Here is a 23,865-nt window from a genome sequence, read left to right on the forward strand (position 1 = left end):
AATAAAATGGAATAGAGTCTAAAGCTACTATCATGAAATGTGGAAAATATTTACTTTAAAATACTTATGCTGAACCAACTGGATATTCATATGGAAATGAATCTTAATCCCTACCTCACACCATAAATAAATATCACTTCCCAATGAATTGTATATCTAGATATAAAAGTTAAATCAATACAACTTTTGCAAGAAAACATAGGAGATATTTTTGTGACTTGGGAGTAGGCAAATAATTCTGCAACAAGATATTAAAAGTGCCAACCATAAAGGAAACAAATTCTAAATCTGGTTACATTAAAATGGAAAACTTCTGTTTGTCAAAATAAACCATTAGGAGAGTTAAAAAGGCAAACCACTCAATGGGAGTAGATTCACATAGTCAAGAAAGGACTTGTATCTAGAATATATTAAGAACTTCTACAAATCAATTAAAAAGAAAGAGATAGCCCCAAAAGAAAAAAATAATGGGCAAAATACTTCAAACATTTCACCAAAGAACATATCTAAATGAACATATCAGTGCATGAAAGGTTTATTTATCAGGAACTTGCAAGTTAAAACCAAAACTGTGACACGACTAATATTCACTTGCTCAGGCCTTGGGTCCAAGGTTGATGTGTTTGCTTTGAACATTTCCACTTACTCAGTTTCAACATCTTTTCCACTAGTCTTCCTAATACTGAGAAAAGGGAAAAGGCTCCTTTTGTCTTTTATGAAGGCATAAAATCATATCCATGAGAGGCCCTTTCACTAAGTACCTTCAGGAAAAATTTAAATGATCCTGAGCTCTGGTTCTAAGAACGCAGGGACCTGTAAATAAATGTACTATTGAAATGAGATTAGCATGGATGCTTAACCTACTTTGAGAACAAGCTGTTTTCAATGCTAAGTACCATCCATTCATATTTACATAATTAATGAACTAATTACAAAGAAGTCTTATCTAATCATTGAATCCGGCTTCACGTGACCCATCCTTGGCTTTCACTTCCGTGGAAGTAATTGCCTTCCCTTGAAAGCAACACAACTTTATTTTTAAAACAATACCCTGTAATTTAGACCTTTTTATTAATTCAAACCAGCCTTATTGCAAATAAAAATCAACAGGGGGCTGAGAAGGGGGCGGTGGTGGTGTCTAAATCTTTTTCTTTTAAACTAAAGAACCGCCAGCCAAGAGTGTGGGGCTGCGAATGTTTACAGAAAGCAATTTTCCCCCAGAAAAAGGAAACGTCGTAATGCCATTTTTTTTTTAGCCAAAGGAAAAGCTGTTATGTTACGTCGGCACCAAGGCAAATGATACATACAACAGTAATTAGCGAAGATTACACAGTAATTAAAATCACGATGATTATGTGAGTGAGAATAATTTATACAATAATCTCCACGCTCACACTGCAATATGGTCCACGTCCAACAGCAACAGTGGAGAGCCACGTTCGGTGATAAATTCAAGTCACAGCGTCACTAATTACGTACTGACAGATCGGTCCCTGAAATTTCGGGATAAACTTCGTCTCTGACCAGGACACACACCATTTCATTTGGACTTCCCAAGGCTACTGAATAGGGGCCGCGAACACTCTAACGTGTTTTCTCTCCCCCCCTCCCCTCTCCCCTTGACATTCCTGCTTTCCTCCCTCCCCTCTCCTCTCTCTCTCCCCTCCCTTCATTTTCTGTCCCAGTGATCCTGCTACTCCCATAATTCAACCTTCCCCTCTATGGAGACCATTTACTTTGCTTTTTTTTTTTTTTAACCTACCCAGTCTCATTCTCCGGCTCCAGGTAAGGCACCCTGCTGTCCTTGGAGGAGACCCCTCCTCTTCCAGTGCTCCTCTGGTTTGCATGGGGATCATCCCATCTCCCAGAGTCTGGTGAGGACACCAGCATTGAGCCTCAGATGGAGTGGAAAGAGCCCCTTCAACACTCTCTAGCAGGGCAATGGCCCAGGAGGGCAGGAAGGAGAGGCAGGGACCCAGCAGGGGCCCAGCTGAGACGCCAGCCCCTGGACAACCCTGACACCACCTGTAGCCAGACATTAAGAGACACTCCTGAGCCAAGTGTGGCCGCCACTGCCAAGCCCATAAACTCCTGCTCTGGGGGCCACGTCTCCAGAAGCTCCCGTATTTATCATCAGTGGCTCCACGAGTCCTGGGCTGTAAATCATAAAGCTTTAGCTGTATTTCTCTGGAGGTGACGGCCCCTTATAAATAATACAGAGAATGCTTGTATTTTTTTTGGCAGAAGATGGCTTTCTCCCTCTCTTGTTTGCAGAGTGACCTTTCTCAGTCAAATTGGAAATGTCCAAGAGACTCACTTATTAGCTCCATGATGTGCCAGATGATATGGAGACGGGTATACAGGAGTCCACTACTGTACAGAAGGGACACTGGGATGATCTGCTAGTATCTAGTCAAGTTTAAAATGCAAATGCCTCTGACGCAGGGAACCATTTGCGCACGTTCGTAAGGATGTGCTTTTGGTTTTTGGGGTTTTTTTTGGAAGGTTTACAGGTTAATAGCAAATACCCAGGAGGCAACTAAAAGTGAAACAAGAAGACTATAGTTAATAAACCATGGCATAACTTTAAGATCTTTTCCAGGAATTCAGAAGAATGTGATGCGCTTAGGCGCACTGATAAGGAAAGGTTGCTGGGCGAGAAGCACAATGTAAGAATTCAGGTTTAGCATAATATACAAAATATAGCCTCATATCACTTATGTTTTTTAAAAGCCCACAAATATGCTATGTATTTACTACAAGAACATGTGTGTTAATAAATATGTAGAGAAAGATATGGAAGGATACACACCAAACTAAAGATGGTTAATACCTTTGGAAGGTGGGGCTGAGATTGGGGTGGTGGCCAAGAGGATTTTAACATTCTCAGTTACATTTTAAGTTCTTGGAAGAGGGATGTACTCGCAGATTACTTGTGAATCTATGAACAGAAAGAGCTGGAAGTCAAGGCACCTGAACTCTAGGTCAATCCTTACTATAAATTCGGCTATTTCCCTCCACAGACCTCAGTTTTCTCCATCTGCATGAGCAAATTATGCAGACTAGATGGTCCCAGTGGTACCTTCCAACTCAGAAGTTCTAGAATCTTTAAATTGTAAACATAGTCCAAGGACAGGGCTCAAATATTTCAGGACTTAATGCCATGGGATCTGGCACTCAGAAGGCTCTTAATAATACCTTTTGAATGGATATTGAATGTTGAATAATAACCCTTACGCAGTTTTAATATTAATAACAAGCCAGCTCTTTGAAAGTAAATTTTGCCAGGTAAGTAACCCACCTCCTAGATAAATGTCAGAGCCAGGGGAGTGTGACAAATGCAAATAACAGGCTTTGGAGGGATTCAAACCAGGGTTCAAATCCTAGCTCTTCCACTTACCTGCTGCGGGACATTGAGCAAATTCCTGACCCTCTGTCACATCAATAAGCGTATTCACTCAATAAGCATTAACAATTAAGCTTATTCACTAACAAAGCAGCTCATTCTCATGAGCCCTTTTGAGATGCCAGGCTCACCATGGAGAACAGCTTCCAAACCATCTCAACCTTGACAACAACCCGGATTTACTCAGGAGGAAACACGAACAGAGGAGTTAAGCAACTCGCTCCAAACCTCACAGCTGCAGAAGAGTAAATAAAGGGTTGGAACCCAGACGCTCTGCCTTCAGCCACGTACTGAAACCACTGCCATCATCCAGCCTTAGGCTGAAGACCCTAAGACAAGTCTAATTATGAAACTCCGAGATTAAGTTCACGAACATTCACATTCTGTGAGGCCCCCTCCAGTTCTGCTTCTGTTGCCTTATACACTGGCTGTCGGGGGGAAACCAAAGTATTTAGTTATCGGGAGAGAAAACGTCATCATTTGGGGTTCACAGAGGACATCGCTCTTTCTCCAAACAGGCCCTTGTTTTTAATTAAATAACCAGGTGACCTGGCTTTCATTAACTACCCAGATGCACCCCATTCTCGGGGGCTCTCTTTGATAATTTTGACATCATATTGTTCAGCCTAGGATGATCAGATGATCAGCAGCCCTGCTCCAGACACTTGCCACTTGCCGAATATGCCCAAAAGGTTAGCGGAAACTCTCGCCCTTCTTTTCAGACAAACAGCTCCCTGCTTCAGAGCAACGTGTTTCAAGTCAGCAAGGGGTGGTCTGGGTTTGCCCCTCTCATCTGCAATTGTTCTATCTTATCACATTAGTTCTTTGCCTTAGCTGGAAGGCAACTATAATAAATACACAGCTACTTAAAAAATGTTCACCCCGTGCTGTTTAAAGTCATTTGGAAAACTACACCTTATGGAGAGCTGCAGTAGATCCTCATCATTTCAACTACTTGGGGCAATAAATACAATTATATTTCCTATTCTTCAGATGAAGAAGTGAAGGCTCAGAGAAGGTAACGGACCTGCCTAAAGTTATATAGCCAGGAAGTGGCAGGGTCCTATCTCAAACTGTCCCGACCATGACTGTCCTTGCATAGGCCAGAGGAAATGTGCGAATCGAACAACAACCTTGAAAGTCTGAGGTTCTGTGAGATACAGACCATCCAGAGCAACAAGGAGATACTCTTACCTGGGGCTGAAGATGTGGCTGCTGACGGGTGATTGTCGAGAGGGGGTCCTCATGGTGTCTGTGGCCACAGACAGAGTACAACTCAACCAGGACCGCAGACTGCCCTCTGGCTGGGAGCTGAGGACGGAGACGTTATCTCTGGAAGCACAATGCAGGATACTGTCACAATGACAACCACAGTAACAGCAATAACTAGACAGTCACACCTAACGTTTGCTAAGCCTTGTGCTAAGTGCTGTACTTGCACAGCCTCAATCAATTCTCACAACACCATCCCTGAGGGATGGTAGCTGGTGATGTCCCCATTATATAGATGAGAGAATGGGATTTGGGAAGGCCAACTTGGGAACTGGCCAAGGTCACCCAGCTAGTTAGTGATGAAGTTGGAGTGCAAACCCTGGCCCCTCTGGTTCCAATACCCATGCTACTAATCACTGCTCTTCCTTGGAAAGATAAGCACTCTAATATGGATGTCAAGGCAGCTCCAATTTTAGAGTAAATCTGGCATTGAATTTTATACCAAATGATATGTTCACGGAATATGCTAAGCATGAAGGTCTTAACTCTTTGCCCTCTTTCCCCAGAATCTGTGTGGACAGTCTCTACTTTTATGCCCCCTAATTCTACAGGCAGCACAGGGAGAGTCTTGTGTGGGCCTCTTATTGATGTGGGCACTCAGTCGTTATTTTAATTTCTGTTCAATATATTCACTTGATATACATATCTGGTAAATATAAATGTATTTATTTACAGAATGCTCCATGCCTGGCACCATGGGAAGGAGCTATAAACATGAACCCAACATTGACTCTGTCTTCAAGAACCCATCTTAGCAGAATAGACATCTATATAAATAATCATGAAGTAAAGGAGAGAATTATCAATGCCATAGAGGAGAACAGAAGCTAGGTTCTGAGGACAATAAAGAGGAATCTTGATTTGCTTCTTGGAAGCAGAGGGAAGACATCAAATAGGGCCGTTGAGCTACATCTCATTTGAAGGTTAGGGCCTGTCCATGCAGGGCCTGGAGAAAGGAATTTTAGGTGGAAGGAACAGCATACACATAGGTATGGAGGTCACAAAAAGACAGAGCATGGATAACATGGAAAATAGGAGTCCCAGGCAGACACGGAAGTAAGGGTCAGAATGTGCAGCGCTCAAATGTCAATCTAAAAAGTCTATTCTGAGGGAATAGGGAGCCATTGAAGGTGTTTGAGGAGGACCGTGGCATCATAAGTCCTGGGCATCTCTCTGTCTAAAAGAAGTTGGACAGTTCAATACTATTTTCCCAGGGCTATATGTTAGGACTACGGAGTGAAAGCTCTCATGGGCATTGCTGATAATTCCCCAAATAAGTGTGCACGTTCCCTCTGCAGACTGGACACAGGGAGCCCGGGGTTTGCTGCTGGCTTCAGTGTCAGCTGTCAGTTCTACTCAGGGTTAACTTACATCTCCTTCCTGCCTCCGCCACCGCAATCCACTGTCGTCTGGACACTAGGAGGCAGAAGAAAGAGTCTGTTATCTTCGCGCTGCCAGGAAGCGAGGCGTCTGCTGGACAGCCAGGCGCACTTCCTCACATGCGTCATTGGCCTGAACAACAGGCTCTCATCGAACCCAGCCCAGGAAGGCCTTCAGAGCACAATACACCTAATGCGGGCACGTGCTGCTGGTAATTCATGACCGCTGCTCACCCAGCTGACTCCGCGAGTATGAGCCCCACGGGGGGTGTCTCAGTGTTTAAATTCACCACCAGGTGGGCTTTTTACAAGTCATGGATTGTTGGCCGTGGCCATTACTTGAGTTTGTGCACCATGGTCCAATGCGCCCTTGAGTTCTGGGAGGTCTCACAGGGATTACCAAGGGGTCAGGGAGAGGGACCTAGGAGTGGGGCTCAGCCACAAACCTTCCTCTTTCATACCAATCAGAGGATGGCTATTGTCGATCCTAAGCTGGAATTTTCTGTCGGAGTTTGCTTTGGTGTACCAAAGAGGGTTCTACTTGAAGGAGGGAGTTTGAGATCCACTCCCTAGTGTATCTTTGATGTCTCAACATAAAAAGTGCTCCATGGATGATTATGATGAGATGATGGTGGTGGTGGTGAAGATGATGGTGATAATGATGATGGTTTTATTTTATTTATTTTTAAATTTATCTTTATTTTTGAGAGTATTACAGATGTCTCCCTCCCCCCTCCCCCATTGATCCCCTCCACCCTGCATCCACCCCACCCCCAGGCCTTCCCCATACCGGTGTCTGTGTCCATAGCTTATGCATATAAGCATATACGTTCCCATCCCCTCCTCCACTCCCGCCTTCCCTCTGAGATCCCTCAGTCTGTTCCATGCTTCTATGTCTCTGGATCTATTTTGTTCATCAGTTTCTTTTGTTTGGTGATGATGATTTTAACCTGTTGAGTGTGGAAGCTGAGGCCCAGAAGACTGGGCGACCCGTCCATGGTTCTGATCTACTTGGCAGAGCAGCTGAGACTGGAACCCTCATCTCCTGACCTGTGTAGTCAGTGGTCCTTTCTCTCACCTTGGCACTCGTGGCTTTTAAAGAATAACTGTGCCAGGCATGTGGGCAAGGGACTGCTGATGAGCAAGATAATTAATTGTCTTTTGTTGAATTCCTTCAGGGTAAGCCTTTGCCAGACAGCTCCAGGCTGAATACAAACACTGCCTGGAAAGTAACACACGAATGCACTGGGCTCACATCACAGTGACAGACACAAGTTTGCCAGTATGACAGGCCAGTTACTTGGCAGAGAACAGAGACCTTGACAAGGGAGAGAGAGGAGAAGGGATGTGTTTGACAGGGGAGAAGAGCTTGATCATTAGAAGTGTGGGTGACAGACTCAGCCTAGGAGTCAAATCACAACCCCGTCGCTCGCCGTGTGAGTTGGGGCCAGTCTCTCGACTTCTCTAAGCTCCAGTTCGTCATTGTAAACTTGGGGAGATAATGGTACCAACCTCAGAGAGTTATGAGAACAGTCTATGCAAAGCAGGTAGGTTGCACAGCCTGGCACAAAGTCCTCAGGAAAGAGCCTATTAGTAGAATTATCATTGTGTCCTGCACTGCCTGAGTAGACAAGTAGTGTGGAGCTCTCACGCCCCACGAACCCCACTGGCGGGGAATTCTGAGCTGCAAAGATGCTTCCCGGCTACAAAGGCGCTTCCCAGCCACAAAGACGCTTCCCAGCCACAAAGATGCTTCCCAGCCACAAAGATGCCTAGAAAGCCAGGTGATCTCTGTGGCATCACTGAGACATGTGCCGTCCTACGCCAGGGTCCTGTGTTTAATCAGGGATGTGGCATCAACCTTTTCTGAATAATAGAGAAATTCTTTAAGCTTTTCTCCAGTTCTAGGACATACTAGTTCCTCAAAAGGGGGAGAGCAAATTAGAAGGTGAGAGAATTGGAAAAGAGACGTGGGCAGCTCCAAGGCCTGTCCTACCGCCTAGCAGTCTGGCCAGAGCCTGGGCCCACGAATAAATAAATGAGCTCAGAATGATGCCCTGAATGGCAGCTGCGATCTTTGGTGACACCCGGATATTTTTACTTGTCCCACTGCAGCCTGATTTTTAGCCAAGCAAAAAGGGTACATCTTGGAAAATATACAACTGAACTCAACCCAGCAACAGAGGAGGACTCTTTCTAGAACATTCATCTCAGCTTGGGCCAGCTGGAATGGAGACACTCTCAGCTGACCCAGGAGTCAGAGGTCATCCGCTGACCTCTCCACGCTCTGCCCACGCAACCTCAGACCACCGGCCAGGGAGACAGACAGAGCCGCCGCAGACTGTGGGCCAGGATAGATGGGGCTGCCTGTCAGCTGAAGCACCCCTCCCTCCGTGATTAATGAGCGTGCTCCGGGCCTGGGGCAGCCGCTTAAGGCATTTCTCCATTAATCTAAGAAGGCTGACGCCACAGCCCAAGTTACCACGCAGGGCTCGGGAGCCGGCCGGCGCGCATGGAAATGCTGCCGCCCAGCCCGCCTGGCTTTCTGAGCACGTAGCCACACTTCCAGCCTGGAAGGCCTGTTACGCTCGGATCTAATTCCCAACATGGGGAAATGTGACTTTTTATAATTTGAACAAGTCTCTCAAAGAACCTCACCTCCAGCGGAAGCACCACTCTCTCCCGGAGCCAGTTGGAATCCTAATTGAGAGCTCAGTTTGGAGAAGCACCTCGGACCAATCCCTCAGGCTCCCATCCAAACCTCTTATCCCAGGTAACAAGACAATTAAGAGGGAAGTGAAGTGTGGAGCTGCCAGGACCGGGAAGAGCACGGCAGGCACTGGGGCCGGAGCTGGGAGCTCTGCTCCGGTCGGCGCCTCTACGACCTAGCGGTGCATTTATTGCAGGTCTATTTTCGCTAAGTATTTTAATTGCACTGTGACCAGAGAACTTGGTTTGTACAATATTAATTCTTCAAAATGTGTTGAGACTTCTTTGTGGGCAATGTTTCCCCAGCTTTCCCCCACCCCTACGCTATTAATGAAATCTATGTTCCTTGTACATTTTAGATCCAAGTAAAAGGGCAGTGAGTTAGGCTCGAGGCCTGCTAAGAATTAAGAAATGTGTCTCAGAACCACGTGGCATCAGGGCTGGCTTCACAGACACGCCACCCTTGCCCAGAGGGGCCCGTGGTTGGTGTCACGCTCTACGTCACTGTCTTGAAATTCTGAATGGATTTTGAACAAGAAGACCCCTATTTTTATTTCACAGTGGACCCACTAATGATGGAGTTGATCCTGCCTGGGGTTCTGGGGCACATCAGGGAGCAGGGGATTCGGTGGGCTCCCGTCGGCCACTTCAAGAGAGGAAGGGAGGGTGGAGAGAAGCAGAGAGGAGAAATGCTTCTCTCTCGTTTACTTCCTCGGCCATAAAAAGACGTGGGCAGCTCCAAGGCCTGTCCTACAATGTAGCAGGGACCCTTACAGTCTGACCAGGGCCTGGGCCCACGAGTAAACAAACTAACTCAGAATGATGCCCTTAATGGCAGCTGCAATCTTCCACTAGGCGCAGGTATTTCCACTTGTCTCACTGCAGCCTGATTTTAGCCAATTTAAAAGGATGCACGTGGAAAAAGGTACAACATACACTCAACACAGCAATGAAGGACTTGTTTCCAGAGCACTTGTCTCTGTGGCCTCCATTCCCAGGTGAGAATCCGCTCCTTGCTTCCGGTCATACCTTCCTCCCAGCCTGTCCCCACACCCCCAAGCACGGCCCCTCTTCTCCTCTTTCAAATTCTGTCATCTTTCTAACTTTTATTGTTTATTCCAAAAGGAGTCTCTTTCTGTGCAAGTGAAAATGGTTGAAAAGTTTGGCTCGGCCAAAAACCAGAACACGAGTGTACACAGCCGTCGAGTCTCTTTATACTGAATGCAAATGCGCTAACATCTCTATTCACAGGAGAGCGAGCCCGAGCATCGCATGGCGACATCAGCAACGGGGGTTTGTAATTACAGACGTTAGTTCTGTCGTGACACTAATAAAGCTGGAGGAGGGGCCGGGGGACGGGACACCCCTCCGTGTAATCACGAGCTGGGAGCAGCTGCAACATCAGTATCTGCCATTTCACTAGCAATTTGGCAGCTGTACAAATTAGCAGGGAGCGGTGGAAACACTCAGAATGTGCGTGGAAGCCATTTCTGCAGAAACAGGAGATTTTTTAGATGAGGCCCTCTCTTTAGAGGCAAGAGCGTGAGGTTTGAGAGCCACTGGGTGTCTGATGTGATGAAGCTCAGCACAAACATCCGTGGAAAGTCGGAGGTTACATGCCTCCGAGCAGCTCAGGATCCGCCCAGGCCTGCATCGAGGGAAGGATGAGTTCCCCGTCTAAAACAGGCCATATAAAGTACATCACTTACGTGAGCAGAATCTCCTACAGAGGCTGCAGGTACAGCTGGTGTGTGTGTGTGTGTGTGTGTGTGTGTGTGTGTATGTTCATTGCAGAAATTTAAAAAATAGACATTTGCTTGACGAAAACAAAAATTTAGGACATCCATAAAGCCTTCTGTCCTGGGATTAGTATTGGCCTGTCTCCTCCCATCTTTATTCCTGACTGGGTGTGGTCCGCTCTCATGCAGACGTTCTGTTCTTCCCACTGGCTAAACCACAGTTGGCTTGCAGCTCTCTCTGTTTCCCTCACTGCCGGCCTCAGGCCCACATCTCCCACCCGTCAGCGCTGGTCCCTGCTTTTACCCTATTAACAGGAGTGTGACAGGCAAAGGTCTTGGTAGGAAACTGAGCAGCCCTGGGTTCTGGCTCAGGGTATAATGCTAATTTGCTAATTTGTGTGACCTTGAACTTCTCTGTGGCCCGTCCCCCTAGGTTACCTCTCTGTGTCACTGTCGCTGGACACCACCTCCTCCAAGGCCGCCTGCAGGTCGGCAATCCTCCGGATGGACGTCTCCAAGTCTGTCTGGAGGGTCTGTCTCACGGTCGCGAGCTCCTCCACGTACTTCTCCTGGAGAGAGACCAGGGGCACACGTCAACCTTGGACGGGCACCCAGCCACCCACAAGGGCTCTGGGGAGGAGACAGAGCCGGGACTCAGCCTCGTGGTCACCGAGCACCTACTAACATGGTGGGCACCCATGAGGGCCTCCCTCTGTGGCTGGGCTTATCACGCCCTCAGGTAAATGCTCTGGATTTTACAGAGAAAGTGAATGATGAAGGGCCTGCAGGGCGTGCTCCACGGACAGTGCTCGCTCACCTGTGCTGCGGGTCTGACCCCAGGCTGTCCGGCCCCGGGCCCTGCTTTGAACCTGCACCACCACGCTGCCTGGGCGGAGTGGGCACAGTGCGCCTCGGACAGGTGAGTAAATGCAAGAGCCAGTGAACGTCTCCTGTTACTGCCACGGAGAACGTTCCGGAAGCTGAGCCTGTGCCCCAGGGTTGGATCCCGAGTGGAAGGTTGGGGGGAGGGCAAAACCAGAATGGTTCCCTTTCCACTCTGTCGCCTCGACTCCCCCAACTTTCCGTCCCCCAAGGCAGGGGAAGCAAAGGCGGCGAGCCCGGCAGGGCGCCCACCAGAGCGGGCCAAGCCCGCTGGCCTTTGCTGAGAGGCTTCTGTGCCCAGCACTGCGTCCAGTGTTTCACGCTCCCGACCTCACTCACTCCTCACAAGCCTGGCGAACAGGCCACTCTTGCCGCTCCCATTTCACAGATGAGAAACTGAGGCCTAGGGCAGAGAAAGAGGAGCAGCAGCTCTGGAACTGACTCCCTTCTTCCTCATGCCTTCGCCTTCTGACACCCTCTGGTCAGATGCTGCTCGGGTCCCGGAAAATCCCAGAAAATCTTCTACTTGCAACACGTCCCGCACCCCTGCCCTCTAACACAATGACTGTCCACTGAGGGTGAGCATGTCCCCCAAGGGACACTGGGCCATGTGCAGGGACATATCTGGTTGTCACAACTTTGGGGGTTGTTCCTGGCATAGCGGCTGGAGGCCAGGAAAGCTGCCCAACATCCTACAATGCACAGGACGGTCCCGCACCCCGGAGAATGACCCGCCAGTGCCCAGCCGGAGAAACCCTGAGTTAACCCTGGAAGCTCATCTTCTGGAAATGAGTTCTACAGGGAAGGAATGAAAAGGCAGAGCCAGGCTCTGCACCCACAGATGCGTGAGGCCGTGCTGTGGACAGCTGTCTAGTCCCCCAACAACTGGGTGGTTAGGGAATGACAGCGGCCGCCGGGGGCCACTGGGCAGACGCTAACATTAGAAATAAGGGTTGTGGCAGCCTGGAAGCTTCTGGGAAACAGTGTTAAGCAAAGGGAACAGAACAGGGAAGTATCATGCCCGTATCTACGCAAACAACAAACAGGCACTTGGAAGAACACTTGGGGAGCTGAGAATATTTATGGGCGGGGGTGAAGAGCATTTGTGGGTAGGATTTTTCTTGTAAACTGTTCTAATCATGTAAAGTTTATTTTTTGACTGCTGTCTGAAGGAACACACATGTACCAACCAATCAGAGCGTGGAGAGGTGAAAATAGAAGGATTTCGGGTCAGATATATGCATAATTCTCAGCTCCTTGTTTAACTGACAGGCTGTGTGTCCTTGAAGAGCGCACAGCCCCTCTCTGAGCCTGGGATCACTTTTCTTTCATTTGTAGGTGAGGAAGCTGAGGCGAGCAAAGTCACTGAGGGCAGTTAGGAGCAGAGAAGGGATGTGAGCCCTGCTCTGCCATCTCCCAGTCTCTTGAGCTTTCGGAGGCTATACCCCAATGCAGGTCAGTGAGGACCAGGGCTGAGCCCCACTATAGGGACACTCTCAGTTCTCCTTGGGGATTGGCTTGTCCGCTCGCCATGTTGTAAGCCTGTGCTTTTCCAACTGGAGAGAGAGACAGAGGACTGAGAAAGCCCAAGAGCCAAGCCGAGTTGATGAGAAGGGGTGGCATGGAGAGAGCAGGGGTGCAGTGCAAGGGGCTGGCAGTGCACAGTAATTGATTGAAACCGCCAGCTGTGAAGTCCCCACCTTGGCACTGACAAGGCGAGAGAAGCTGAGGCAAGGGCCCTGGGGCAGGAGGCCCGTGGATGGTCAGAGGAAATAACACACTGAGGGATGGCGCAGGGGGTGCTGGCCTCAGGGTCTCAGAGGACCTGCACTACCCCTATGATGCCCCCTTTCCTCTGAGTCCCATCCTCTGACTGCCAGGGACTCTCATGAGTCTCAGTGGGAGCACCCCAAGGAGATGGATTTGGGGAACTCAGAGTCTGTATAATCAGCAATCAGCAACCCTTTCCTGCTCAACTCGAAAATCACACAGAGCCTGCTGATTGCAGGGACCCGGTCATTAGGCGACACGGATGAGGTGTTGTTTCCCTGAGGCAGGCAAAACAAGGCCCCAGCCAGAGGGTGCTGGAGAGACACAGAGGGGCACACGGGAGGAGGGGACACAGGGAGGCACCCTGTCAGGCTGGGAGCCGGGCTCCTTCCACCTGCCGTGACATCTGATTAACGAAGCTCAGGATTGGGCCAGGGCGGCTACATGTGAGTGGGGTCGTGTTTTAAAGCCAGGTGTTAGCTGGGTCTTCTCAGTCATTCTCTCTCCTTGGAGACTTGGAGCACAGAGAAGTGGGGGGCGGGGTACTAAGATAGGACTAAATATTAAGATGAATACAGCAGAAACCTATCAATAAATACATCATGTGCCCATATTAATCTATAGCTATAATATAGTGATATAGACACTGTTATAGAAATATACTAATATATACTATATATTCCTATACAGATGCTCCTCAACTGCAGATGGGGTTATGTGCTGATAAACCCATCATAAGTTGAAAATACTGTAAGTCGGAAATGCATCTAACGCACCTAACCTACCGAAAGCACAGCCCAGCCGGCCGTCAACGCGCTCAGAGCACTTACACCGCCAGCAACCCCACCCGAAGCTGAGGCACAGGGTAATCGCCTCTTCTCCCCAGGAGCAGGAGGCACGGGTGGTGTCTCGTAGACATGATGTGATGCAAAACCACAAAGCACGGTACCCCCAGAAACACTGGCAAAACATACACGACAGTGTTGTTCACCCTGTGATCGCGCGGCTGGCTGGGCACTGCAGCTGCCCAGCACCACGAGACCGTATCATACGGCATGTTGCCTATTGCTAGTCCAGAAAAAGATCAGAATTTGAAATTCAAAATACAATTTCTATTGAATGCGTATCGCTTTCATGCCCCCATTAAGTCGAAAAATTGTAAGCCAAAGAATCGTACGTTGGGGACCATCTATAGCATTCATTCATTCATTCATTTAATAAACATTTATTGAGCACCTACTATGTGCCAGCACTGATCTAGGCACAGGTGACACAGGTAGACAAAATCCAACTTCCATGGAGCTTGTATTCTTTCAGGGACCTTGTCTGTCCGTCCTGCTGGTGTCCAGAACATAGCAGGCCCTCGATGTACATTTTGGGATTGACCGAATGGTGTTACTGCAGGACTGTAAATGGTGAGCGCAGGAGGGGCAAGGGTGTCACACACACTCACTAACGCATGCACAGTATACACCATGTGTGCAGGGATCAGTGCAATAGCATGTATGTCGTATGTGTACTTGCTGGCTTCCCAGCGCCGCTTAAGAGAATCATTAACCATGTTGAACCCTCCAGCAACTCCCCCTGGAGCACGCCGCACAGAGCGGCCCAGGTGGGGAGCAATTCACGAGATAATTAGTGGCTGCAATTAAAATCGTCTCCTCTAGTGATGTTCAATTAGAGGCTAATATTTAAAACCGTTGTTTGTTTTCTCTGCCCGGGGCAGCTCAGTCTTCAGAGAACCCTGTCCTATCTGCAGATGCACAGGACGGCAGATGTCAGTTTCTGAGCCTCTGGAGGTTGCCTCTCTAACCTCTTGAAGCAACGCCCCCAAACCCGGCGAAGTTCATTTCAGAAGTTTATATCATAGGCCAGACGATCTCACAACACCCCCAAAACGCGATGAAAATTGACCTTGTCATTTTTTTTCTGATGCAGTAAAGACAAATAGAAACGTCATGTTATAGCGCCTGGTGCAAAAAAAAACAACAAAAACACACACATGCTATTATAAATATATATATATGAATTTATACACGCCTGAGTATATAGATACACACAAATATTCCTAGTCTGACACATACTTAATAAATGACTTGAATTAATTAAGAAATGAATATGTTTATTTGTTTCTCACATGTGCAAGCACTCAGCTGAATTTAAAAGACCTTATCCCAGGCAATCTTTTTAAGAAGGCTCGGAATCAAGTACTATACAAGCACATAAAAGGTTACAACAGAGTAAGAGCGGAGTTGTTATCTCCGTGTGGTGAGGTATCAGGTGATTTTCACCTTCCGTTTTATTCTTCAGATATTCTGCGAGGCATATGAATTACTTTTATTGTCAGAAAGCTACAAAACAGAAGACTTTATTTCTCTCTGATGCCACAAGGAGCAGCGCCCTGGTCCACCTGCCTGCTCGCTGCCTCCCAAGGCAGCCTCAGTAGGTAGCCTTGTTATTACCATTTTGCAGATGAGCAGACTGAGTCTCAGAGGCTAAGTCTCTTGCTCAGGGACATGATACCAAGGCATGATGATCTAGAGTTGGACCCAGGTCTCCAGAACCCAGCCCACAGCTCTTTCCCCCTTTGCCTCTAGTTGTTTAAGGACGCTTGTGTCTCCAAAGATGGTGGGGGGGGCGGGGGGAGTCTTTCCAGAAAGAACGATTATGAGGAACTGCTATTGTTTCATTCCAATTGCCCAAGGGTCATTCTCCTGGGAGGAATGAGCTCCAGGGCCATATGAGCAACCAAGTGAGCCTTAGTGGGGAGTGTCCGGCCTCATTTGGGGAAAAGAGAGAGTTGAGGTGCCCAGAGGCAGACACAAGAAGGGGAGAGGGAGTGAAGACACGGGGAGAGCGCCCCGGGTAGACACGGGATTGGAGCGACGCGTCTGCAAGCCCAGGAACACCAGGCGCTGCCAGGAAAGCACCAGGAGCTGGGAGAGGTGATGGGCCAGCCCCTCTCCGGAGCCTGCAGAGGGGCACGGCCCTGCCCACACCTTCCTTTCAGGCCTCTGGCCTCCAGAGCGCCGAGACAATAACCCCCCCCCCCCCCCGATTTCCCACGCCGCCCAGCTCCTGGTGCTTTGGGACCGCGGCCCTAACCTACTCCTAGGACACCGTGCGATCTTTTTTGTTTTAAACACCGTCACAGTCCCCGTGCCTCTGAACACACACGTCTGAGAGTCCAGCCTGTCTCTGCGCGACCATCCCGCAAACCTGGACGGCACAGCCCGCCACCCACAGAGGCTGCGTGGCACAGCCCGCTGCTCCTGGCTACAAGCCCGTACAGCGTGTTAGTGCACAGAACAGCACAAGATTAAATCGAGCACAGTGGGGAAAGGATGCAGTCGAGAGAGGCCCTAAACGCGAGACGCCTGAGGCTGCTGCAGGCCGAACACGGTGGACCTCTTACAGCACCTTTTCTAAAAGGCGGCGTACGCGAAAATAACGGCAGAGGAAACAGCAAATAGCTGTTTACGGTCATTTTGGAGTGTTACGTGCCGGGCGTGACCGCACGTGCTGTGCAGCCGGGGTGTCTACAACAGCATCGCCACGCGCGTGTGGGGAACGTGTTGCGTTATGACGTTAGAACAGCTAAGGACGTCACTGGGCGACAACGGCAGGTGACAGGCATTTTTCAGCTCCCTTCCAACCGTAGGGGACCACAGTCATATACGCTGGTTGACCGAAACATCGTTCTGGGATGCATAACTGTACTTTTGTTTTCTGGTTCTAATAGGGTGCCCAATAGAGAAGTTAGGAAATAAAGACAGTGGCCCCCAAAGTTGCCCTTACGTCCATCGCGTGGGGAAACCGGCCTCAATAACTATGTTGCTGTATTTCCCCCGTGTGCATTTCTGCCTGTGTGTATAATAGAGACACACGCTCCGGTAAAATGGCCTCGTATTAAAGGCAGAATGAAGCTGGCCATGCACACAGGCAGGGGGCCGCGGGGCCCGCACCCCGCCCGCCGGCCTGCCCTGCCCTGCCCCTGCCAAGATTCCCCATCAGCAGCACGGCAGAGCTTGGGGCTCCAGGCAGCTGCTTGCAGTCTTTCCTTTCCCTTCTCATTTTTATGATGGTTTTAAAACACCCTCAGCTATTGCCTGAGGGCCTTTCAAGATTTCTGCAAGGCTAACATTTTAGGCAATTTGGGCTGTTTAAAATCTAGGTGATAAAGAGTTGGCCTGCAGAAAGCCCAAGATGGGTGCACTTGCTGTGCGCATTCAGACATTCCATCAACATCCATGGACAACACACCATGTATGAGGGGCCCGGGCTGAGGCTCAGGGCGGGAGGCCACGTGGCCAAGGTCGCTGGGCCACTGGGTGGCAGGGGCTGAACTGGAGCTCGAGTCCTTCCTCCCCAGGTCCTCTCTCTATTAGAAAGGACTCTTCTCCATTCTCTGGTTCTTGCTTAGACACTGGCTCCAACGACTTGAGCAATAATGGTGCCATGGACTGAGGCTCCAATAGAGAGGAGGGGGCTCCGTACTTGATTTTGGGGGGTCGCAAGTTTCCCCTGTTGGGTGGAGCAAAGAATCCTCAGCAGGCACAGAAGGCGATGTGGTTGAGGGTCTCTTGGGCCAGTGGTTGGGGTCGGAGAGGGAAGGGGATCAGGCTTTGACCAGTGTGCAACTCCACTGTGAGTCTTTAAGCCACAAGATTTACAAATAAAACAAAATAAAAACATAAAGTTCCTTACAGATCTAACTATTCTGAGCTCATAGTTTTCCCAGCCCCACCCCTAAACTGTGACTTGTAACGCAGCATCTTCAGAAAGGGACACAGAAGGACTGTCACTGGAGTACACCCCTCTCAAGGTTGACACCCGCAGGGCCCTCACAAAGCCACCAGCTGAAGAAAGACATCCTGACCTGGGGTGAACTCCAAACACCCTGCTCACGACCGCCCAGAGTCACCCACCCAAACTGCTTCCTGAAAAAGTGAAAACAATGCATTTCATTTTTCTGCTCGAACTCAAATATGACATATCTGTGCCACCTGGTTTTCCTGACAGAAGAATAATTATATCAACATAATTAAGTCTCAAATGCAAAAATTATCTATACCACGTACACCGACACAACACTTCCCGCATCAGAGGCCCATTGTTCTAGGCAGTAATTATCAAGCCACCTTTGACACCTCTCATTTCAATTTAAATGGAAATGAAGCTCATGTGTCTTCTCAGCACACTAGCCCACACAATGGCAGAAATAGGGAAAATGGACTTTGAAACTTCTCAAGTGGTCACTGGGCTTTATATCCAAAGAAGTTAGCATGAGAACAATGCATTATGTACCTCTGGTCCCTTCTCTGGGCCTCAAGTATCTCATCAATACAATGGGCTAATATCTTGCATCTTTCTCCTGCTCTCCACTCATTCTCATAAATTTAGTCTTCACCATCATCTCCTAAGGGTTTTTGTAGTCTTAAAATTCCTCTGTTCGATCCAGCCCCCTCTCCATGCCGTATTCCTTAAAGCAGACACAGGAGAATCTCTTCCATCTGATCATGTCCTCTCCTGCTTAGGAGGCTCCAGTGCCTCCTCATTTCCCATAGTCCAACCTGTGTGGTTTAGCCTACTGAGCTGAGCCCTTCCCAGTCTCCCTCCTAGCCCACTCTGAGGACCTTCTTTCACTGCTCACACTCTGCACCCCACACATCAGTAATTCCTAGAGACTTCACCAGCTCCCAAACATGCATGCTCTTTTCTGCCTCTGTGGCTTTGCACCTACCATTCCTCCACCTGGAATGCTCGTCCATGCTCTGACAAATGAACTCCTACTCATCCTTCAAAACCCATTCCACAGTCACTTCCTCCCTGATGCCCTCTCTGGCTCCCCTGGGTAGAATTTGCTGCTTTCATCTCTGTGCCTCTAGCATTTGTACAAGTCATTCAGGTAAGCACATACCCTATTGGATTGTAATTATTTTCTAATTTCCTGCTATATTGAGTTCCTTAGGAGTAGGTTTGTGCTCAGCCTTATATCCCAAATGCCTAGTGCTCTACCTGGAACTTAGAAGTCATCCCATAAACCACATTTCAGCTTTACGTTCTCACAGCTCTAAATTCATGATGGGCACAGTACGCAGCAGGTCTTACCATGGGGCTTCAGTTCATCCACACAAACCCAGGCTTGCAACCCAGCTCCACCACTTGCAGCACAGCCCCAGGCAAATCATCATCAGCCTACCTGATCCTCAGTTTCCTCATCTGTAAGGTGGGAATGATGACAGCAACACTGCGCTGCGGGACGAGTTGAGGACTCATGGGTGGAAGGTGTGTGATCATTGCATAAGATGTAGAAGGTGCTCAATAAACGCCAGCCCTCTTTCCTGTCCTCAGGACTCCTGGGGGACAGTTTGGGAAATGTGGCAAGTTCACAGGGTCTCCTCTATTTTGATGCTTTGTTATCCTCACCCTGTATCCCCTGGTCCTCTCACACTACTCATTCAGGCATCTGGTGCACTCAACCCTGCACCCCCTGGCCACAAAATTGTAATGCCCCAAACATGGTCTCCCAAACCCTTCCTGTCCCCTCTCCATCAACACATGCTCACAGTCTGTCCACTGTCTCACTGCCACATCACAATTCATGCGAACATGCCCATGAATCAGATGAAATCATTCTTGCCAGTGTGCCAGGCCCCCGGGGTCAGGTTAGGCCTCACCCCTGTTAGCATCCTTATGTGTCCAGGGCATCCCAGGAGAGCTCCGGCTGGGGATCGCAAACACTACCTAAAAATACAGGAGCTGGCAGACTGCTTTTTGAATAAAGTCATTCAGGCCAGCGGTGACTAAAATGATCGCATCCCAGCAGCAATACCAGGTAGGCACAGCCAGGGAGAGAGAGTTCGGGGGTGAGACTGAGACCTGCGTTAGACTCAAGACCCAGAAACGGGTCCCTCCTCTGCACCGATGACCACATCCCGAGCCTGTCCCCCGGCTCCACAGCAGTCCTCGGTCCCCTTCCTGCTTTGCATACAGAACACCGCGAGGCTCAAATCACACTCAAGTGCTTTGTAAACTGTGAAGAGCTGAATGTACACGAGATCGTTATTTATCTCTCGGCTTCTTCCCGCTCCAGAGATCCACTTCTCTCTCCAGGCAAATCCAGTTCCCCCGTAATGACCGAGGCCCCCGCTGGGGTTGTCAACAGGCCAAAGAACCATCACGAATGAACTCGCGTGAACACGGAGAAACAATCACTCCCCAGTACATCAACCCTCAGCAATAGGCTGGTGTTACTAGCTGTGTCTCCCCAAGAATGGATCAGGGAGGAAGCGGACGGGAGCCATTGGTATTGGCAATCGATGCCAGATCCCGGCCTTCCCCACGCTTGGACCAGAGTCAATGCCGCCTGGCTGGGGAAAGGGCGGAGGCGGAGCTGCTGTCAGAGAAAACAGTGCGTGTGACATCAACACCGAAAGACACCGATAAACAGAGCGCGGCCAGGCGTGATAATGACTGGAGATTAGGACAACGGATGGTTTCTAGATCTGACTGGCTTCCAGCTGCTGAAGTGGGAGGATGTCACAGAGGCACGGGCGCCCTGGCCTCTCTCAGAGCAGTGGAAAGTTCCACCTATCGATTGGGAAATGGGCTTTTCTGGGGCAGTTAGGGCCCATCTATTCATGCCACTTTGGAGTAGGAGGGTCTCAAATGTGCTCAGCTCCTCTAATTCAAGGGCACCGCGTGGCCTCTGGAGAGGGGCTCGGGCGGGTTTTTATTTTCTGGACTGAAGGATACTGAGCTGAAAACAAGGGCTTCTTAACTTCAGGGCTACTGACATTTGGGGGCCAGATAATTCACCCTGGACAGATGCGAACCACTTCCCGCCTCGTGACTTCATCTTAAAAACATAAACCTCCCCTCCCCGTGACTTCAGGGGGTCTGGAGTGAGAACGTTGGTATCGTGCCCGGTACTCACTCCACTGAGGTCCCTGGCCCAGCCCCAGCAGCATCTCCTGGTTGCTGGTTAGGAATGCAGGCTCTCGGACCCCATCCTGAACCTGCCACTCAGAATCTGAATTTTGACAACCTCCCCAGGTGGTCTGTGTGTAGCCCATGTTCCAGAAACGCCAGCACCGTGTCTGAGAGCACAGGTTTCGGAGTCCAAGTGACTGACGACATACCCTGCTGCTAGTCTGTCCCAGCAAACTAGCCTTGGGCAAGTCACTTCACCTTGATTAAAATGTGTAAAACAGAGCTAAAGAAATGACCTTGCTCCTGAGGTTCAAATGCAGATGCCATCAGCTGGTGCAGGGAGAGCTCTCTGCACAGCGCCTGCCGCGCAGCAGACAGGCGATGAATGTTGGTCCCCAGGCTGCCCCAGCCTCCTTCCAGGTGCCATTCAGACGGTCACCATTGTAAGCCTGGGCTCCCAGTGGCGGAACATAAAGAGGTGGGAGCTCCCTCCACACGCTTTTGTGATCTTGCTTTGGATGGAGTCTAAAATTATATCAGCCACTTGGCCACTCACGGCCCATTTATTCATTTATTGACTCAGCAGGAGGGCCAAACAAGCGCTAAGCGGCGTGCTCGCTCTCCCCCCTCCGCGTCCTAAGGTTACCGCCGGGCGGTGTGCCTCTCAGATGCAGAGCCTCAGCACATCCTACTTGCAGCTGGGGCCCGCTGGCGCTTGCCAGGCCTGTGCATCCTGACCTCCCAGGCACTCAGGACCATCTCCTCCTCTGATGGAGGGGCTGAGCTCACGGGGGGTGGGGGTGGGGGCCTCATGAGGGTTGACCAGCACTCCGGAAGCCAGGTGCTGATTCTGATGGCCTCTATTTTTCCTTGGTTCAAGGGAAGCTCTCTGGCTCTCTCCCAGGGCCAGGGAGCATGTTAGCAACAGCCCCTCAGAGGCTCTTTCTTCCCCTAACTACCTTTCTGGAAGGCAGATGCTGTCCTGGGAGAGACCGTGGTCTAAACCAGGCAAAACTGTCCTTAAAATGGCTCCATGTTTGAATGAATGCCCTTAGGAAACCCTGCAGGTAGGCCTGTGAGTCTCCTGCGCAAATCCAAGTACTTGATGAAATCCTTTCAGCGTTTATGTTCCAAAGCAGGCGGCAAGCCATGGCCAACAGGTCAAATCTGGCCTGTACCTGTTCTTGTAAATTTAGTTTTATTGGGACACAACCACACTCATTCATCTATGTGTTATTGTCTATGGCTGCTTTCAGAGTTCAGAGGTTGAGACAGAGAGATTCTCTGGTCCACAAAGCTGAAATACACCTGTATTTACCATCTGTCCCTTAGCAAAAAAAAAAAAAAAAAAAAAAAAGACAGAGAAGAAAGATAGAAGAAGAAAGAAGTAGTAGTAGTAGTTGTTGTTGTTTACTGGCCCCTGTTCTAAAATCCTAAGGTTCTAAAATTCTGTAGCACTAGGAGCTAACAATTCTAAGAATGTAGGGATGTCAATACCCACGCTTCTATTAGGTTGAACCACATGAAATCAACTCTATCCCATCATTTTTGAACTACACAAATGGCAAATGTATATAGTTCAACCTAGTAAGATTTTAATATTATGTACATCTGATGATTCCAGATGCTCTAAGTCCTAAGATTTTTCTGGCTTGAAGAGTCTAAGGTCTTCTATGTCTGAACTCTAAGGTGCGAACATTCCGAATTCCAAGATTCTGTGGGTGTAAATGTTGGGGAGCCCTATCGATAATTAGGAGGTGCTATAGAATTGGAGGAAGGAAAGGCATGGAAGTTAATTAGCACAATAAAAGAGTTGTGCTGGTAGGTTCATTTAAAAAAAAAAAATGCAGGTCAGTGGTACCTTGTGAAAAAAATAATGAAAGAGAGTAGATGGCACTATTTGTATCCTTGCCACCTCACGATGAGGGTGGCCCGAGACACCAACAGGGTATCACCTAGAGGATCTGAGGGCCCACACGAAGCTGCGCCGAGCAGCTACTACACTTGGTTGCTGCCCAAACCAGTCCCCCTCCTGATGGCACTGATGCGACAAGAAAAGCCACAAGGCCTGGCTGACTCCGCCCTAGGGGGCAGTCTGGGAGAGAATCGTGAATAAAATGGGAATGAAGGGCAAGGATTTGGAACATACTGAAACGATGAAGCCTGCCTGAAACGAGACCTGCTGCCCACGCGCTACTATGCGTGATCGATGCGTGGCCAGCGCAACCGGGCAACTCTCCTAACCTTATTTAAGTTTGATTCATGTAAACTTAAGGCCCATGAGGTTGGTGGCTGCCACATTGGGCAACACCATCCGAGGGGAGCCCTAAATGACGACAGTGGGGTGGGCTGACCCAGGGGAGGCATCTGCCGTGCGAGGGGCTTGGTTGAAATGGACAACAGCAGGACCACCCTTGGGAAACTCCAAGCTGCTAGACTCTCAAATGAGCTACGAAAAGATTTGCATCGCTGAACCTGTAACCATAGCTGGAGCCAGCAGGGAAGCACCCACTCAGCCTTCTCTAATCTGTTCTACTTCCTCGTGGTTTTCAGCAGGGGTGAGGGGGTTGGTACTATTACTTATTAACCTTTTAATGGTTCAAGACACTCCTTTATCTCCTCATAACCCATTTTACAGATGGGGAAACAGACTCAGAGAACACAGGTGACTTGCCCAGGACACACAGGATTTAAATCTAGCTCTGCTGTCTGTTACCTACTCCCCTTTTTCTTCCAATAGAGCATAGAGCAGGAGTTGCCAAACTACAGCCCA

The 23,865-nt window shown here is 49.1% G+C and overlaps 1 protein-coding gene across 1 annotated transcript in view; it reads right to left on the reverse strand.

Moving 5' to 3' along the window:
• Window positions 1-23,865, reverse strand: part of MYO18B (myosin XVIIIB) — a 170,055-nt gene that overhangs the window by 10,359 nt on the left and 135,831 nt on the right. Inside the window, exons 40-42 of the mRNA XM_081122587.1 lie at window positions 10,944-11,074; window positions 6,050-6,094; window positions 4,601-4,738 (exon numbers count right to left, since the gene is read on the reverse strand). Coding sequence (XP_080978713.1) covers window positions 4,601-4,738; window positions 6,050-6,094; window positions 10,944-11,074 — 314 coding nt within the window. The remainder of the gene's footprint in view (window positions 1-4,600; window positions 4,739-6,049; window positions 6,095-10,943; window positions 11,075-23,865) is intronic.

Source organism: Miniopterus schreibersii (genome assembly GCF_964146895.1).
Source record: "Miniopterus schreibersii genome assembly, chromosome: 20".
Taxonomy (NCBI): Eukaryota; Metazoa; Chordata; class Mammalia; order Chiroptera; family Miniopteridae; genus Miniopterus; species Miniopterus schreibersii.